The sequence below is a fragment of the Athene cunicularia genome (assembly GCF_003259725.1).
Source record: "Athene cunicularia isolate RWA chromosome 5 unlocalized genomic scaffold, athCun1 chr5_part1, whole genome shotgun sequence".
Taxonomy (NCBI): domain Eukaryota; kingdom Metazoa; phylum Chordata; class Aves; order Strigiformes; family Strigidae; genus Athene; species Athene cunicularia.
Window position 1 is genome coordinate 41,333,915 of NW_020799101.1, and position 19,867 is coordinate 41,353,781.

General features: G+C 39.7%; 1 protein-coding gene across 1 annotated transcript; it reads right to left on the reverse strand.

Annotated features, from left to right (window-relative positions):
• Nucleotides 1-540: 540 nt before the first annotated feature.
• On the reverse strand, nucleotides 541-18,177 carry CHP1 (calcineurin like EF-hand protein 1). The gene is made up of 7 exons (XM_026848974.1): nucleotides 18,117-18,177; nucleotides 13,897-13,969; nucleotides 6,224-6,304; nucleotides 4,810-4,937; nucleotides 4,046-4,107; nucleotides 2,864-2,986; nucleotides 541-1,604 (listed from the first exon to the last, which is right to left on the reverse strand). The coding sequence occupies exons 1-7, from the start codon at nucleotides 18,148-18,150 to the stop codon at nucleotides 1,551-1,553; spliced, it is 555 nt and encodes a 184-aa protein (XP_026704775.1). The 5' UTR covers nucleotides 18,151-18,177; the 3' UTR covers nucleotides 541-1,550.
• Nucleotides 18,178-19,867: the final 1,690 nt, after the last annotated feature.

A 19,867-nucleotide genomic window follows, 5' to 3' on the forward strand; every position in this document is an offset into this window, starting at 1 on the left:
GGCGCTCCCCTCAAGAGCCCCAGGGCGGAGCAGCGCTGCTGCCGCTCCCCGTCCTCCATTTCACCGCTCAGCAGCGGGCCCCCCCCCTTCCCCACCACGCGGTTGCGTGCGAAAGCCCGGCAGCACCAGCCCTGCCGCCTGCCTGGGCCGCGGCTACCAAGCGATCGTGATTGCTCTGAATGACTGCCTTTATTCGTTCTGCCAGTTTTTGTGTCATCTGTAAAAATTTTGTTTGGTTTTTGTTGTTGGGTTTTTTTTTTTTTAGCAGCGGTAATTTTACACTTCAAGCTGATGGGTAAGTGTACTGAATTGCATAGAAATACAGTCCGAAATATTTGGGAGAATACATACTTCCCCATATATTCTTATGCTAGAGCTTTCATAAATACAGCTACTACCCTCAACACAAGTCTAACCGACCAGGACTTCCATACTAGAAATTGAAAATAATTATCCAGGGCACTGGATTGGTTATCCAGGCCCTATGATTAAAAAAAAATAATTTTATATATATATATATATATATCTCTATATATATATCAGTACTTAGTGTTATGACACTATTACCAGGGGGCAGTAACAGAACTATAAGTTCAGATTTTTGGCATGATTAGTTTCCTTGCATTATGTACACTCGTAAAGAAGTTTATACTTTCAGAGGCAAAACCACCCTGATGAGAGGAGGGATCCTAGAGCAAAGCAAGCTGGAGAGGGCACTTCATGGTCCACTAGCTGTCAAGCCTGCAAACTAGTCAAAGGAAAGTTTCTGCATCTGTTAGTGGAACAATTTAAGTGACTTAGTGCAGAATTCCTATTCCTTTTGAGGACACCACAGCCTGTCTCCACCACAGATTCTCCTATTGTCCCTGTGAATTCATCCCAAAAGAATAAAATCTATTCACAGTACTTCAAAGTACTCTAGGCTATCATCATGCATTCAGTGCTAGTTGTACAATGAAGCCATAGAAATTGAGAAGTCCTCAAGTAAAAGGCAGATTTGGAAGCAGCAGTGAAACAAATCTGCATGTAAAGAGCCAAATGGGAAAGGGGGGGGGGGAAAGCAGCTGTAATGTGATGTTGCTACTGGAAGCAGAAGTGAATCATTATCACCGCACCTAGTATTTGAGTAGGTGCTTGTCTCCAAAGTGTTTTCAGAGGGCGCTTCTGTGGCATGTTCCAGTTTTTCCATCCTCAGATTCAGAGCTCAGAAGAATCAGTTTGTAGATTAAACGGCAGTATATAAGGAGAGACATTTTTGCTGAAACAGCAGTGCAGGAAGGAGACAAGGGATAGGGTAAAAAAACCAAAAAAACAAAAAACAACTGAGGGGAAAGATTTAAAAAAAATTTAAAATGCTCCTTTCCAAGTTGCATGGCAGCCATTTCCCTTTGTTCCTGATGCACAGGGAATGTTCACATTGGTAGAATAAATCAGGGAGAGGTTGGAGATGTATATGCACCAGCAGCAATGCTCTGGGGGAAGGTGCTAAGGAGAAAATGAAGTTCTATTCATTATATAGTAGGGGTAGAAAGGAATAGGTTCTCCATCCATCAGTGAAGAAATCGAATGCTCATTTTCTGCTCTACATCCACTTTCTCCAAAACCTGCAACAGAATTCAGAAACAACTACTTAAGTTACTGTACATACTTCTCCTACAAGGTTTCTTACTCTAGTATAGAGGAAATGGGCAGGAACATGGGATGTCTTCAATTTGGCATGCCAGTCTTTCATCTAGAGACTGCTATTTTTCATTCCAGACTAAGGTCCTTCCAAGGAAAGAAACTTCAGCCATTAAAGCTGGAAGAAGGCGTCAACCAAAACGTTAACTAATGCAGTTTCAGTCTGCCAACAGCCCAGAAAGGCTTGGATTCCCAAAATTAGACTGTGTGGGAATGCACAGCCAGGAAACAGAAGGGAGAACGGAGTAGAGGAAGTGGCAGGAGCAGTCACTGAAGAGCTAAAAATCAAGACCCCAGCATCACTAACAAATAATTGTAAAACCGGGGTGGCAACTTCATTCACTGAACTACTATTAACACTGATGTATGAAGACATTAAGCTGCTCCAGCCTGTTGCAGGCAGTAGACTTTACTGTTCCAAGATTAGAATAATTCCTATTTGAAGAGTCCTCTGGAGGTCTTTTAGGCCAACTCACTCAACTCCTACAGGCTGCTCAGTGCCTTGTCTGGTTAAGTTTTAAACCCCTCCAAGGAAGGAGGTTCTACATCTTCAGCAGCTATGATCACCCTCTTAGTAAAAAGTTTTCCTTACAGCTAACCAGAATTTCCCATGTTTCAATTTGTTTCTGTTGCTTCTTGTCCTGTCATTGTTCACTCCAGGATAAGCCTGGTTTGTCTTGTCACTACCATCTCATTAGGTAGTTTAAAATTGTTCTACTATAGGACAACTTTCTACACTGACACTTACAGTTACCCATTTCTGACTAACAAAATATGTAGTTCAAAGGACTAGAGCTAGGAGCTTGAATACTGATATTACTTGTGTCACTAAGATAAAAATCTACAACTGAAAACTGATCAGTACAATGATAGCAAGCAAATTGCTGTGTTATAACTGTGCTAGTCAGGCTACTTGTGTAGCAAGTGGTTGCAAAGTAAAAAAAGTGAAAATTCTGCAGTATATTCAGTGCTGTAGCTTATGTAAGATTATGAAGAAAATATGGACTGATATTTGATAGTGATAATGAAGGGAAGAAAAAGAACTAGCAGGAGGCTAGCTTTGCCCAAAGGCAGGCACGACTATCTGAAAGACTTCCTCTCTGTTTCTATTTGCATTTAAGTCTGAATGACTTGTCCATTACTAGGCAGTTTCATTTAGTAAGTAAAAGTTTAGTTTACCAACCTTCACAAACTCTGCAAAGGAGATGGCACTATCTCCATCTTGATCAGCTTCCTGGATTGTCCTGTCAGCAATGCTGCCCAGCTGCTCATCTGAAATGTTGACACCAACCATCATCCGTAATACCTGTAACATACAAAAGTCCCTAGATTTATTTTTTTAAAAAAACAAAATAACCATTATTGACATAGGAACAGAAGTATTCTTAGTGCCTTTTTTCTCATGTATACTGTCAAAATAACATCATACAAGAACAACCCTGGAGGATTTCAATGGAAGTAATTTCTAGACAGACTCCTATCTGTCCTTTGTACATCAAGGCTTTCAGGAAAGACAGCTTCCGTCTGTAGCCACCTCTGACAAAGAATCTTGCTTTTTTACTAGGCAGCAGGAAGAGGCAGAAATATGAGAAAGCTTTTGGAACTAGGAATGAGTACCTTTTTTTCCAATGCTTTTGTCTATTTTTTCCCCCACAAAACATACCAAACATTTGATTGAGTATGTGCTGTTTGAGATACTTGCCTACAGGAATTTTCTAAGTGTATGGCCAAATTATAACTGCCATTACTCTCTACAGTTAGTGAAACATTTTCTATGCAGATACAAGAGGGCAGTTTCAGTCAAATGGAAACCCTTGTCCTACATCAGGAACCACAAATTGCCATGTCTACTTCCCAGGATTAGTAGTATGTAATTACTCCCAGCTCAAGCCTAGTTTCATATATATGCAGTGTTGATGAACTTTGATTACCTTTGTTGCAATTTCAAGAAGTTTTATTCTATCAAGAGGATGCGCAGAGGATCAGGCAAACAACCTAATCCACCTCAAGGACTGTCCCTGTGAAGTCCTGACAGAAGGACCTTTGAAAGTCATAGAAAGTACTTAAGGGGCTTAGTGTATTTGTTGGATATTTAGGTATTGTTTCCAACAGGATCTGCTTAGCCTAGCACTATGCCTTAAATTTGATTCTAGCACTCCCCATGTGATAGAACAGCCTGTGCTACCAAGTGAGATTAAAGTCTCATACCATATCTAAAGTTTTAAAACAGATATAAGCAATTAGCCACCAAATTCCTTCAGTTCTTTTGAGATGACTGTTGTTAACTTCCCTCTTCATTCTAGATGGGTGCAAGTCACAGAGAAAGTCATGATGGAGTCATTCAAAGAAGCCCTGTGCTACTTACCTGAAGAAGCTCATCCCTGGAAATCTTGTCATCTTTATCTAGATCATATAACCGAAAAGCAACTACAAGGAAGAAAAGAACGAACAGTTTGACTCAAGTGCCATTATTTTTCTTCATAACAATACATTTATTTAAAAAAAAAAAAGTATTAATTATTGTCGGAGAATTAGCTTAGAATTTTAATTCACCATTAAATTCATGTTACCACTAAAATACATTTAATCCTTTAACTTCAGAGCCAATAATTTTTACATTACCATTCAATCCCTTTGACTATATTCTGGATGAGATACAACAGAAATTTTAGGTGCTCTGAGGACTGCTGCCAACTTTAATTAGTGAGCAGGAGCATTCCACTCATATACTGTAGACAGACATCCAGATACTCAAGAAAACACTCAACTGAAGGTGAAGAAAAAGCACTATATTATATAGAAGACTGGAGAAAGAAGCAGAAAAGACCATTCACATGTGGGATGTTGCTTCTAAATCTGAAATAACTTCGGACGCAAACCATTTTGAAACCCTTCTGTTATGATACATTTGGAAAAGCAGCTACATTACTTGAGATTCAATCAATTCCACCAAATTCCAGTACAAGAATGGGTCAATTGTTGACATTCTGAACAGGTAAGCTCGTATGTTAATCAGGTGTTAGAGGATATCATCTACAGCGAATGACTGTACAGAAGATCCCAAGCCCCTTCACTCCCTTCCCAGAAAAAAAAAATAATTGCTTCTATAGGAAGGTTCACATTTCTTACAATGGAGCTTGTTACTTCTGCTGTTGAGTGGTTCTGGTCCATTCTGGTCTTTGCTCTTTTCATTATCTTCTATGGGTCGGAAGTGGGCTAGTGTCCTCATGAATCCACGGAAATTCACCTGGTCCTCTCTGCATAAGCATTTCAGCAGGTCAGTTTTAGCACAGTTTATACAAGTTCTTTATTTCACTAAAGAAGAGTATGAATGTAAAAAGCATTAACACCATGTAGACTCTTCCAGTCCCACCTCCCCAGGGTTTGGCTGCCTATGCTCAAACCCAGCTCCCATACAGTGCAGCTGCAACCTGGGATCATGCTATTGTGAAGCATGATGTGTAAAAAAGGAAGCCATGAGAAGTCTTGTGGAGGGCTCTCCTCCCCTTGCCTGCTAACTCTATTTATGCTGAAGTTCTCACCCTTGGCCCTTGCCTGAGCTATTCTGCAGCTATGCCAGAGTCTGGTAATGTATTTTGCTGATCTGGACCCTGATTCCCTAGACACGCCTAAGACTTGCTTCGCCACTGCTAACTTGTCTAGCAGCCACTGGACTGCTGGCTGATGTGACGTCACTGGACCTGCTCTACATTTCCTGTTCAGGTGCTGCGCCCTTTGTCAGCAAGTACATCACCCCTGCCAGCTTTGCTGTCACCTTTGCCTCCTGCTTGTGAGGCAGCCATTACCAACTGCTCTCTGACAAATAGCTCTCTTCTCTAGAGTTTGTGGGAACCAGCTACCTACTTAGGTAGCTTTCTAGGACTCCTGTTTTCTATTCAGGAAACCCTGCCTGATATTAGCTGGTATGACTTGATTAGACAATCCAGTCTTTGCCAATCAGTAATGACAAACATGCTCAAGAACAGCACCAGATTCTATAGAACAATCTAGAGACGTGAAACGAAGAGAGACAGTACTGAAAATTTGATCATCTCTTTGGATTTATGTTAGAAGTGCCATAAATTATATGCTAAATGTCATCAAGAACTAAACAGAAAAAGCTGATCTAATAACAAATATACACTTAGACACTAAAAGGTGAAAAACAAGACTGAATTACTTAGCATAAAATAGTATTACTACGAGTTTGCTCTAAGAACCAAAGTCCATACCTGCCCTTGACTTTCTTTAGAAGCATTCAGCAGCAGAGCAAAAAGAATGGAAAACTGTGACGTGACATGAAGTCTGAGTTTGTCAATGAATAAAGCACACAAAACTCTTGTAAGGTTGTGAAGTATTTCTCATTACAGAATGAAAACATGCTGAGGAAACAACGTACCCTCACACATTTCATAACAAGTTTGAGGTGTTCAGCTATTAGTAAATTCAAGTGCTGTGCTTTAATTATCAGCATTTCACTCCTATCAAAACTTCTAACTACAAATTTTGTGCCTGCTGAAAAATTCAGTCTGTTGGAACTCACCCCTCTGGAAAGAAGGCATTGATAATTCTGTCTCCCAGTGGATTGATGGCAAGCTCTGGAATCCGCTGGAAGTCTTCACGGCTAAATAAAGCAAGAACACCAGTCTGCATAAAGTTGAAGTCAGAGGAGAAAGAGTTGCTTAAAAAGAATTCACAGTAAAACATCCGCTGGGTTCTATTTCTGCTGCAAGACACTTGGTGGTTTTTAAAATGTAGCTCTTTAAATCATGTTTTCCCTATGACTAATGGCACAAAACAAAATAAAAGACAACGCCAAGCCTGTATTACATTACAGACTAGCAGTGTTCATTTATCATGTTAACTGCACTTCTCAGATGCTAACATTGTTTGTGCTAGAAACCTTCCTGTAATGATGCCAACTAGTTTGCAATTTAAGGAAAGGAAAGCTTCTGAAATGGCTTTGAGGGGAAATATGGCTTCCAAATTTTATTTTTTTTTTTTAAATAAACACATTTTAGATCAGTATGACATGAACATAGGGTTCTTTCTATTAGAGTTGAACTAATAGTTTTTTCTTTTAACCTATTACAATGTCACTAATGGGGAAGTGGGATAATCTTGGCCTGACCAAGGCAGACACGCCAAGTGTGTCTTAGTGAACACTTTGGTCAACAGGTTTGGCTTTGAGTTGGGTTTTTATTTCTTCCCCACTACAACAGAACACAGCAATTTATCAGTTAGTACAAGATGTACTCCATAATCATTCAGGTTTTAAATTGCAAAGATAACAGCAATGGCATAAGGCTGTAAAAAAACGAAAATCTATTCTGTCTGGATACGTAACTTGACATTTCTCACCCAATCTCCCAAAATACTGGCAATCTCCTTCAAGTCAAATATAGTCCTGCTGATTTTGAAATTTGGATCAAAATCTCAAACTTGGTTACTAAATATTTGCTACTTTTGAAACCTGTGCTCACTAAATGAATCAGCAACAATTCATGATGTCATTACACCAAAAAAACTAGCAGAGTAAAGGAAACACCAGTGGACTTTGAGATTATTTAAACCTTTTAAATAGATTTAAACTCCTACTGTGATCTTAAAGACATGGGAAAAAATGAAATAGCTAACCTTATTACTAGTCTAGCCTGGGAAAGGCACAGAAGCAAGACATTCTAGTTTAAAATGCATTCTAAAGCACTCCTTACACCCAGTTGCACCACAGCACCGTTAAAGAATCCCAATTATAAATACGTCTGTTACAGCACGGTTAAACTCTTTGACCTTCTAATAGAACAACCTGTCCATATTTTTAAGCTATCCCAGCAAACTTCTGCTGTGACCAGGTCTGAATTATTTTTAATAGGCAAAGTTAACATCTGTATAAAATCAGCTTGTCCCTTCAGGACTGCTGCACTTTAAGCTATAGCTGAAAGGCAAAGTATGCATTAGCAATTTACACAGGAGACGCAGTGATGTGAAAGCCTATGTCCTCATAACAAAATTTTAACAGGACTTCAGTGTCAATGCTACCATTTACAAGCTAAAAGCAGCAACTGCCCTCTCTTCCATTTAGAGAAAAATACTAATGTTTCAGACTTTTTTTACCTGCATATCATTTTTTCTTAGTATTAACTCTCAATTTACACTCAGCATTTCAGTCTCCAGTTGTTCTGCCTTCTAACAGGAGATTAACAATTAACCACAAATAACTCTCCAGGTTTCAAATCTATTTGTCCTGTCATTATCAGAATTGCAATAGACCATTTTTGCTTATTAAGAGCACATTACTGAGTGACTGTTATAATTGAAATAGCTGCAACAGCCATAAAAGTAAATGAATGCATGATGCAAGTTATTCTCCACTTTATAAACTAAGGCTTCCTGCAGTCATTAGGGACCAACTTCACCTGGTTGAGGCTGGCACTCACAGGAAATTTGATGCCATCTACTTCGTTCTACTGTGTTCATGTGCCGTAGCAACAAGGCTCTTTTAACATATCTTTCCAGGAACCTGGCTTCTGTTAAATCCTTGCTTAAACATAATGTGCAAAGCAACCTTTAACTGCATGTCACCATTATGCAGGCCAACCATTTAATATATATGCCAGTGCACGCACACTTAGACATACTTTGCAGTAAGGAATTTGTAGGTTCTAAGACAAGTATTTCTAAGCATGAGTACACCCTCCAAGGCACACAGCAGATCCCTACCATAAAGGTGGCTCTGCCTTACCCCAAAGGCTGCAAGAAACCTACTAGAGCTGGTTTTTCTTCCTTTATTTCTGGTTGTTCATCCTTCTTCTAGATAGTAGCAGAAAGTACTGTTCCCTCAACAGAGGTGAGGGGGCTAGGGATCGAGAGCTGAGAGAAGTAAAACAGAGAGAAAACAAACCATATGCAAAACAAAAGTGGTAGATGAAATCTATATCCTCTGGACATTTTTCATAACAAGAAATAACTTCAAAAGGAGAAATAATTAAAAGTAGTGAGGTGTATCATGCAAGATGGTCAAACAGATTTAACAGGTAACTGAAGAGGTTTCATTGCTCCCTTCCCTCGCTAACATCAGCTTTGTCATTCATCAAACCTTTTGGTGGTCTAAGTATCACATTAACCCCCAAAAAAGCTCCTCACCTTCCTCCTCTCCATCCTCCCAATTATATTTCTGTTAAATTAGCAACTCGAAGTGGTTGACACTTCAAGAATCTAACAGCACCATGTCTGACAAAAAGGTCCTGGGAGACTGGAGAAATAACAGGGGAAGAGGATGGATCTCCTCCTCTCACAGCTGTGTCAACCGCCTCATCTAACTTCATCTTTACACATGCTCTACACAAATTTTAAACATTGCTTAATTATCAGAGAAGTAACTGGCTTATAAACATTAGGCTAAGTAGTACGCTAAAAGTAAAGGAAGGTGATCAGATGAGCAAGAGGGGGGGAAGCAGTGTGAACAAAGCATAGTCAAAGATGGAAGTACAGACTATTGCAGCACCCTGTCATTCTCCAATCCAAACCCATATCCCACCTGTCTTGTCTGGTTTAGAGAAAGCTAAAAATCCTTTGCATTTTCTTAAGCAAACATAAAGGAGTCCACATTCAGGGAGCTATGTTTTATTTTGAAATCTTGCAGTATCAGTTTGAACTAGTAAGAACAAGCCTGACATCACTGAGATGATTCAATTCACTGGCAAAGACCAACAGATGGCCTGGCTAGCTTGTTACCCTTCTCTCAGGACCAGAGGCTTTCTGAAGGTCTCCAGGAGACACCATCTTGTGAACAGCTTTCATAAGCATGAGATACGCACAAACACCTCAGTGCATCTATTCTCCTCACTTATCAGTTTTCAGAATACTTCCTTCTTCCACACTCACCAGACCATACCAACTGCTGTACAGTAAAAAATACCTCTGAAATGTTTAACCTGTCATTTCACCAGTGCAGTACTGTAAGTGAGAGGCTCCATGCAAAAGTTACATACACAAGGAGCAGTTTAGACAAGTATCTCCTTTTTATAGCTCTATTATGTGTCTGTCTAGAGGTACTTATACTAGTAGATAAATTCTGGAGCAGATTTATTCTCGTGTGCTGTACGCTTCAGTACCAGCCCAACAAGGAGACTCACTGAAGCAAGCACATAGTTATCTTGGTCATATGCTTCAATTTCCTCATCTTGAAAGTCAGAATGTAAAGAAAACATACACACTGGCTTTCTCCTGACCTATAGTTAGGATGTAGGCAAAACAAACATGCTTCCAGATTTTACAATGTAGATGTGGCTACAGATGTCCAGGGTACCAACCTTTTTTTCTGGCAACTCAGCACATCACAATATTGAAATTAAAGGTGACAAAAGAATTTTCAAAGGAACAGTGTTGTCCTGGCTTTTACAACCGAGTTCCATTCAGATTGGGCAAGTCTGAGGGAGCTTAAACATTTTGTTTAGGAAAAGTGAAGCTAGGGAAAAATATAAATGCTTTAATAGCATAGAAAAATGTTGTAAGAGTTAATAAGTAATCATGGCTGTAGTCATTCAGAGGATAAGGGGAGAAAGGGGGAAGGCAAAACAAGGCACATTAAGTTCTGTCTCTAATACCCTTCTCTTACACCTCATTTATGTAACATTATAAAAACAAAGTAGCTTGAAACTGCACACTGGTACACTAGTATCCTTGTTTGGGCTGAGATAGAGAGAATTTCCTTCCTAGTAGTTGGTACAGTGCTGTGTTTTGGATTTAGTGTGATAATGATGTTAGCAACAACATCAGTGTGTTAACAAGTAGGGCTTATCCCAATTTAACAATTTCTCAGCTTCCCCTGCTCTGCCAACGAGCAGGCGCACAAGAAGCTGGGAAGGAACATTGCCAGGACAGCTAACACAAACTAGCCAAAAGGATATTCCATACCACAGAACATCATGCTCAGTGTACAAACTGGGGTGGGGTTGACCAGGAAGGGCAGATGGCTGCTTAGCACCTGCTGACTGATGCCCAAGCAACTGTGTTGTGCATCACTTGTCTTCTCTTGGGTTTTATTTCTTTCCACCTTTTTAACTATATACCTTCTCATTACTATCATTATATTTTAGTCATTAAACCATTTTTATCTCAAACTGAGTTTTACTTTTTTTTTTTTTTCCAATTCTCCTCCCCCTCCCACTAGCAGGTAAGAGGAGTGAGCAGCTTAGTGGTGCTTAGTTGCTAGCTGAGGTTAAACCATGACAACAGAATAGAAACATCTGGCTAGGAAAGATTTCAGCTTTGGATTACAGTTTCAGAATAAACTACCTGTCTTCTCTAACCACCAGGATTAGTCATCATCTCCCAGAACTTCTGTAGAAAATGCTCTTTACCTTGCCCATTTTTAATACATAAGGACAACACAGTTTTTCCCTTTCAGAAGGGTGATACACATTTAAAGATTTATTTCATGCCATAAAGAACTGCCTAACACCTCACCTGATCATAGTCACATGAGTGATTTCTGCCATGTCTGATTTGCAAGTCAAAGGTCTAAGTCATCCTTACAGAAACAATCATTCACAGGAAACAAACAGAAGACATGCCTTCTAAACTGCTTGGCAGCAGTAAGCAAGTGCTAACTTCATCTTGCTTGTCTCAAAGTAGCAAGTTATCTTTAACCAGTATTTCAGAAACCAACATTTATGACCTTTCGAGCTGTAGTTCTTACTCTCTCCTCATTGTTTTTTTTAGGAAGTAGTTTTCATTACTTAAACTTAATAGTTTCCACATATTGTGGGTGCCAGGACAGGTTTTAAATTTTGAACACCACTAAGTCTGCCACATTTGGGAGCAGGCTATGCTTAGAGGCCAAGACTGCAAGTTAATGGATCACAGCTTGCACAGTTGCTGGGATTTTCCAAATGAGCTTCACTTCCTTTCCCAAGTACCACATGATTATCAACAATGAAAGTCAAACTCCTCCTGGTACATAACACAATGAAACTAAGCATTGTGCAACAGACATTCACAGCATATTTAATTAATTATTCCTCTTACGTAAACTGAGTACAATCACTTTGAAGTTTATAAAAACTTTATGGACTCATTAGGTGAATTTAAAGTTGGAGGGAAGAGTTGAGGAAGAATGTGTGCTAGGTTCAAATTGTGCTAGACCGGCAGCCATCACCTGTATTCATCAGTGAAGACTAAATCCATGTGCAAAGTTTGAAAAGGCTATTAGTGCTGTTTTTCATGTAATATAATTTGGAGCCATAAGTATTATTAACCTTACCTACAATATCATCAGTTGATCTGTATGTCACAATTGCCAATACCACAATTTATATGATACATAGGCTTCAATGACAGAGCAGGCTTAAGAAGTTCCTGCCCATCCCATCCCAATTGTTTCCACACCCACAATCTGTTTTGTCATCCCTTCAGCTATGTAAGTCTGATATTTACAGTACAGTCACAGTCCAAATCACTGGAGTCAGTCAGCTTAAAAATATCTATACAAACCAAAAGGGGAGGGAGTGTATTTTTAACCAAAAACAATTACTCAGTAGTCCTGTTTACAGTACAACTCCACAACCAGTTACTTCAATGTTAACTGAGAAGTCGGCAATTTGTGGCACCAGAAGGAACTGCGTATTTCCTTCAGGAAAGGAAACGGCAGTAAGCCGGCAGTAAAGACAGTGTATCTTACAACTGGTCACCTTCATCTTCTAAGCAGTGATTCTGGCTTTACAGTTAGGTTGGTTTATAGGTAAGTCTAGCTTTTATAGCACCTCCTTAAAATCACATTTTGCAAGATCATATACAAAAACCTCAGATGATCACTGAATCCATATTTACTGGGTTTGACTGGGATGGAGTCACTATGAAAAAAATTAACTCCCTCCCAGCCAGGGCCCATATACTATGCTACAATGAGGTCCCTTTCCCCTTCCTACTCTCTCCTGCATTCTCCCCAGCTTCCCTGTGCACTGGTTCTGGCATATGTAGCTATACAGTGAATGGGAAAAAATCCACCCCAAAACTGATCTGATTCCTTTCTGTTGTTTTGCTTGGCAAGTTTTCAGAACTGCAGGTTAGTTTCCAAAGATGAGCCCTAAGTACCAGCATCAACACAGAAAAGCAACAGACCTTCGTTGGCAGTATGGTCTTAGGCCAACTATGCTGGTCACAAAAATTGCACCCCTAGTGCAATCATGGACAGCTGCTCTTTGTCATACACTTGCATAATATTAATGTAATCTGTAGGCAACATCAAGAGAGAATAATAAGAAATCTAACACAATCAGAATTCATAATTAGTTCAGCAAATAAAGAACAAACCAATACCAACACAATATAACCAGAATGGGGAAGGCTAAAGAAGAAAGCAGGCAGAAACATATTTTAACAGGCAATCATCCAACTAGAGTTTACCTTTCAGTTGAGAATATTCTTGCCAGCAGACTCAGTCCATTAAAGTGAAAAATGTTTTGCAGAAAGTTTAAACCTCATCTTTATTTCATCATAAGTTGAAAGAAACCAGTTCATGTCTGTAGTTTTCAAATTTAGACAGAAGACAAACGTTTAAAGGCCCTGGAATATCCTACCCTACTACTTTAAAAATTAAAATGTGCCTTTGTTTAGTCACAGTGACTCAGTTCCAGCTCTTTCTTTTTATTTCTGAGCATACTAATAGACATGGGTGTACAACAAGAGGTGAAGAGTTAAGTATAGTAAAGGGCTTGCAGATCAAAGTAGTGTTAGAAGACACTGGGTATCAAAAAACAGTGAAGAGCCCACACTCCCCCCAAAATAAATCATCTTTTTGTTATGAAAGCCAGGATGAAGACAACATACTGGAACCATACTTTAATAATTATTAGAAGCAACATAAAGAAAGGTAAGAAATAACAATCTAAAAAACATGGTTTCACATTTCTGAACATTTGTTGTAAGACCCTGAATACCAAACCTGACCTTCCTTTTACTAAATGCTACAGACCTTCAGTACTACAGTAAAGACAACTGGTATTTAGAGCACCTCAGTTAAACCACCAAACTTTTCCTGACCTTTCACAGAAGAGAACAAACTTGAATGTCCGTGTAGACAGTAGGTATGAAAGAACCTGGTATAACAGCCTCACTGATTCACCAACCGAGGAAAACATGCAGGCATCATGCAACAGCAAGCCACCATCACAGATATGCGTCAATGCAAGGACAACTGAACGAGTGGATACCCACCTAAGAGTGCCATTTTCTCCTTTGTCTAGGCTGGTGAAGCGACTGTACAAGCGGGTGATTTGACTGTGGGAGACTGAAGAGAAAAAAACAAAGAAACAAATTAGCACGTCAATGATTTCTCATAGGGACAGACCTCATTACACTTAACTACTCTGTTGTCAGAAACTGTTCAAAAAAGATTACACAAAACAAGTTAATTTGGAAGAACATAGCAATCAGCAGTTATGGGGCTTTGTGAGCTATAAGCTGCATCTTAATATTCAGAAATCCACAAATAAGCCCATTCTTCAAAAATGTGGCTGCCTTCTACACATTTATATTTTTGGTCTCTAATATTCTTTGGTCATCTGGTTCAGTGAATGGCAATTAAAAATAAAACAATAGTTGATTCACAGTTCCACTGTATTTCCCTTACAGTTATAAATGATCTGGACACAGCCAACTCCACTGATGACCTCTACATCATTCATGACACTGCAGACCTCTGCAGTAGTATCTTCCCCTCCCTTTTGCTCATCTCTACTCCTGTTGACTTTCCATCTAAAGATGGAAACTGTACTCAGTTTCTCTGCATATGGAAAGTAGTTAGAGAGACTTTACACCCGATCACTTTTCTTCCTTTACAGGACTGCTTGAATCTAAACAGTTTGTTCATTTTGGGGTTGGCTAAATTCCCAGGTTTCAAGGACACTGAGTTAAAAATCAAAAAGCTTATTTCTAAAGAAGTTCAGGAGGGAGTTGGGACACAAAGCAAACAGAAAGCTAATGCAGAATTTTTAAACCTGCAACTTGAAACAGAAATTCCAAAGCCAGTATTAAGCTTAGCATCATGCTGTTAACGTTACCAAGATATTAGACAACCCAAGACACCCTACATCTAGATCTTCAGAACAGTCCATAATGGGAGCGGACTAAACCTATCTAGAATAGCAACTCCTTTAACACTGAAAGAATGCCCTACAGAAGATCTTGGCTTTTCAGAGCCTCTTGAGATGAAGTTAATAAATACATGAAATAAGACTGAATTGAATTTTAACATTTACTCAGTAAAGGTGTCATTTTCTACACTGTTAAACTAGGACTTAGTGTCACTTTCAGATTCAGTTGTTTTAAAAGCCTTCACCAGGACATGTACAATGCTTTTGTTACTTGCTAAAACTTATTTGGGAACAGGTTGCACAGCAGTTAGCTGTTCTGTGACAACAGAGGCAGTATTTTTTTTTTCAGGTTTGTTCTTTGTCCATGCTATTTGTTTAGGTTAATTGTTCCCTCCTTTAGGATGACCTGCCAGCAACTGGCCTTTTTTTCTTTCTCTCCTTGGCAACTTTCATTCTTTGTATAGGGTTGGGCAATTTGCTCAGTTCCACCTAAGAAACTTCTTTACAGTAAGACTGGGCAGCTTGCTCAATTTCAAGTTAAGCAACAAACACAGAGAAAGCAGGCACCAGTGTTTTACAAACTTTGAATTTCTGCATGTCTGATTGTTTTAGATAATATAGGCAATAACAACAACCAATGGTGAAAAAAAAAATAGCCTGGAGTTACATATCCAATGAGAAGCCCTGTACTCCCACTCCTGCTTGGAAAGAAAGAAAGGTCATGAGAATTCTATTCAGTTACCATTTCCAAACCAGTATCAGCAACTCAATTTCTGAAACTCCTCCGTAACAGCTAGTATGTAGCCATTAACAGGAGAAGAGTGGTTTTGTTACCATCATACTAGACAAAAAGCCTATCCTAGCTATACAGGAAAGGAAGATGATTTGGGTCCACCACTTTTTTCTTTCATAATTTCCTTCTAGGCTCTCATCCCTCACAGAACCTGCATGACTAGATACTTTTCAGAGCCTTCTCATGCAAAATAAAGATTTTGATATTCCCTACTGACCATTCAAGAGAACCAGAAACAAGATCTTCAATTTATGACTGCTTCTTAATATCAAAGGTTAAGGCTGAAAACTAGATGAAATATGATTTTCTCTATGCTGCTGCCCACTAAGGTCCTTCTAAAAATTTAAGCCAAGATTTCTAGAATACAAACTGTAACCTCTATCTTACTTGTTATATTATTAGAAAGTTTTTTGCAATTAGACACTCAAAACTCTTGTCTAAAACATTAGTATAGGCTCATATACATTTATATACTTAGAAAATACATAAATATCCATCAGAAAATCCATCACCATTTACCACTAAAATATTTTTTCTCCTAAAATACAATATGAACATTAATTTACTATTAATCCTTAGGTAGACTGCTTCAAAGCATGGGAACAAAGGGTGTGACCCAAATAGTTTGAATACTGTTACATTCCAAAGGCTTTCCAAAAGCTTGCAACACAATGCAGAGAAGCAACAACCTGGACCTCTCATCTGTTTCTTGTAGCTGTTACTGAAATACAAAAGCAATTAGGACTACTTGAAGGTTTTCTCAAATTCAAATTTTAAAATGTCTACATGCAAACGATTTCCATACATTATATAAGATTTAGGACTGTCAACTTGAGGCTTAGCACCTGTTCCTGAGAACCTGATGGAGACTTTCTGTCATTAAGTAGAGGGTTTTTTTTAGCAGATTGGTTACTCCCCAGTTCTTGTAAATATTACATTTGCAGATGTTTCTGAACTTATTACAGTAAGAAGTGTTTTTTACCACAATATAAAAAATATAGAATTTAAATCCAAATTTAGATAATTCAAAATTAAATGTCATCGTATGGCTTTTGAAAGACTACGCTTCAAGTCCCCTAAAAGATATCTTTATCTCTTCAGAGAAAGAACATTAACATGTGATTCATCACTTCCATTAGTATCATCAGATATTCAGTTTTGTGCTATATAAAACTGAACAAGTTAAAAGTTGTATAATTCCATAGTTGCACTCAGCTGAATTGGTTAAATGTTCTGTTCTGTACTTCACACTTATCCCAGATGAGCTGAAGGAGTCATGTTTCACATTAAGGAGGCCAAGAAAAGAATCCTTAGGAGCACTTACCAGAACATCAGTTCAAGGTGGACATGCAGTACTGCCAAATTTTTCCACCTCAGCAAAGTCCCTTTCTCACACTCATCAGCATCAAGTTTCTAACAAACACTCTGTTCAGTAACACTAACTTCACATTCTGCCCATGAACTCTGTTTCAGATAAACTAGTGTCCTGGCTTTTTCTTCCCCACCTTGTACCTTATATAAATATTTGAACCTATATGAAGTGCTAAGAGCTTGGTGGAATTTTCCATCTACCTAGAGAAGTTTAAAGGCAGAGGAAAAATCACATTCCTAGACTGTGTTACAGGCTGAGGAGGAGTTTGATAAAGTCAAGGAGACATTCAAGCAAGCATGAGTCAGAAATTAGCAATGCTTAAGAGGCATAACTTATAAAATTGAGCAGCAAAAACACAAGGGAACTAAATTCTGGCCACAAAGCTTAAACCTACTGATGACAAGCTTAAGCTCCTGTAGTGCTAGGGCCTGAATAATAGGCCCTGAAACAAAGTTGACCTCTAGATGAACCTCACAATCAAACATTAGCCATTATTAATATCTGCTAATTAGCAAAATCTGCATTACCACTAGCATTTATTAATTAGTATCTGATCATTTACAAAATACGTATGCTCACTAGTGAAAGACGTAGCTTAGACAAAATGTAATTAGTAGTGAGGATGAAATGCTGTGAGAGCATATATCCAACTTCCCTTGTTCAAGGCTGAGAACCCAAGTGTTTGGTCTCATTAGAAACTCCCTTGGTTCTCCCTCCCTGAGCCCTGGCCATGTTTTGGGTGGAATCCAACAATAGGATGAGCAGAAACATCTGGTTTCAAAGAAAAGTGCAGGTCGTTCTGACTTGCTGATTTTTGATATGTAAGGCTGGACCCTCATGCCACGGCTTTGGAAACCTCACGTACGGGTGGATGCATCACGTCAGGCTTCCTACTTGCAGGGAAAGGCTCTCCAAATCCTCACTGCAAGGAGGGATCGGATCCCCAGCAACTGCAGACCGGGATGCTGGCAACATATGCAAGGGGTGATGCATCTTTCTTAATCACTATTCTCCCCTTCGTGTAGTAATGATTTGGTGCATTACCTTGCTTGTTCTTATTTTCTATAATTCACTGTATGTAGTAATAATTAAGTGGACTGTTCTGTCTTTGTCTTATTGCTTATTTTCTGTATTACTTGGTTATATCCTTTAATTTTTAACAGTAAAATAAGCCTACTCTTTTCACTCTGGTGTCTGAGTTTAATCAGCATCCTCGATCAGCAAAACAGCTCCCCACTTTGAAGACAGAAGAAAAGCTTTATTGCTTAGACTGCCTATATACTTAAATAAATACCATTAAGATGGCTATCACAGAAGTAAAGTTCTAAGAATAAGGCATCACTGACAATAAATATTGTCATGAGGAAAAAAAAGTAAAACCTTTTAGAATAACATTCCAGATACGCAGTTTGGTTTTTGAAGCATCTTTATAAATGAGGTGAGGCTACCATTATTCTATGATCTTTGTGAATAAAAGAAAAAAAATCAAAACACCAGTAAGTTCTTACTGGGTAAGTACACTTTGACATTTCTACTTGTTTATCATAGCCTTCCTGTAGGACGTTCTCTTGACAGATGGAAAAAGGATCATGGAAACTATGTTAACACACTCAGCTGTCCATCACTCCAGCCAGTACTGTCTTAATTTTCTTCCACTTCTTTCCTGTAGCCACTCATTTTCCTGACACAAATAAACTATCACCTAAAATTAACATATAACACCATTTATATTGGAAAGAAAACTGAGTAAAGTATTTGCATGTGGCAAGAAGAAATCAGCAAGCATAAGCAGGAAAAAAACATGATCTGGATAGACCTTGTCTACCTGAAGCTGGGGGTGACAGGGACAGCAGTGATACCTATCATATTATGACCTCCCCTCTCCAAGTAGTTGAGGACACCCTCCATTTACTATCATTGCTAGAATTCTGAGACAGGCAACCAACCATTCTATCAGCCAAATTAATGCTGTGATCTACCTGCTCTAAGGTATTTTATCTTTATGGAGAACAACTCGATCAAATACTATAAAGTAGATATATATTATGGTCCAGCTTGAATAATGCTCTTCCATTCTCTGGCTAGTACAGGAAATGCAACTTTAGTCAGATTACACAGCTTTTCACATTACCTCCTTCATGTTTTAAATGCCCCTCAGCATTCATTCTGAATACCCTTAAGGCAACTTTAGCGATACCCTATGAAACAACATTTAGAAAAAAATTACTGTACAAGGAGAGCTTTTTTGGGCTAAAAACAGCTGCTGGAGAGAAACACCAGCATCAGAAACTAGATAGACAACTCTTTGAAATCCAACTAGTTATCTCTGCGCGAATGCAATACTGCAGATACCAAAAGCACCGCTCCTCTCTCTTCCCACCCAGGGCAGGGAGCGGCTTTCACTAGATGCCGTTGTACAGACGATCTTTGCCTCCTTAACCCAGAGTAACGGCTCCCACGCGAGGTCTCTCCTGCAACCCTAGCGCGGCCAGGAGCCGAGGGCACTCGCAGATCCCGGCTCACCGGGTGACAGCTTTCGCTTTCTCCTGTGCCAAGCAAGCAGCAGCCCCCGCAGCTGCCCCTGTCGCGTCCCGGCCACCCCAAAGCACAGCTCAGCTCCCAGCAGCTGTATGCACCGCCGGCGGCTGCTGCCAGCCCCGAGCGAGCGGGAGAACGGCAGAGCCCCGGGCCCCATCATCCCGGGGCCGCTCCTGCGCGGCAACCAGCGACGGGGCGGGGAGAGACACTCAGACACGGCGACGACGGCAACACGAAGGAAGCGGCATTTCCCAGGTTTCCGCAGGCTTCCACGGCATGTCCGCCCCCGGCAGCTGGGGCAACAGGGTCCCAGCCCAGGGCCGGCTGGGACCAGGCACTGCCCAGGCGGGAAGGCAGCGGCCGCCCTCACCCCCCGCCGCCGGAGCGCGG

Coding starts and splice junctions, on each gene's coding strand:
- CHP1 (XM_026848974.1), bottom strand. CDS start 18,150: ATGCTGATTAAACTCAGACACCAGAGTGAAAAGA. Junction 4,108..4,809: donor CAGAAGTAACAAGCTCCATT/GTAAGAAATGTG, acceptor TCTTCCTTGTAG/TTGCTTTTCGGTTATATGAT. Junction 1,605..2,863: donor CCTTTGCAGAGTTTGTGAAG/GTTGGTAAACTA, acceptor ATTCTGTTGCAG/GTTTTGGAGAAAGTGGATGT.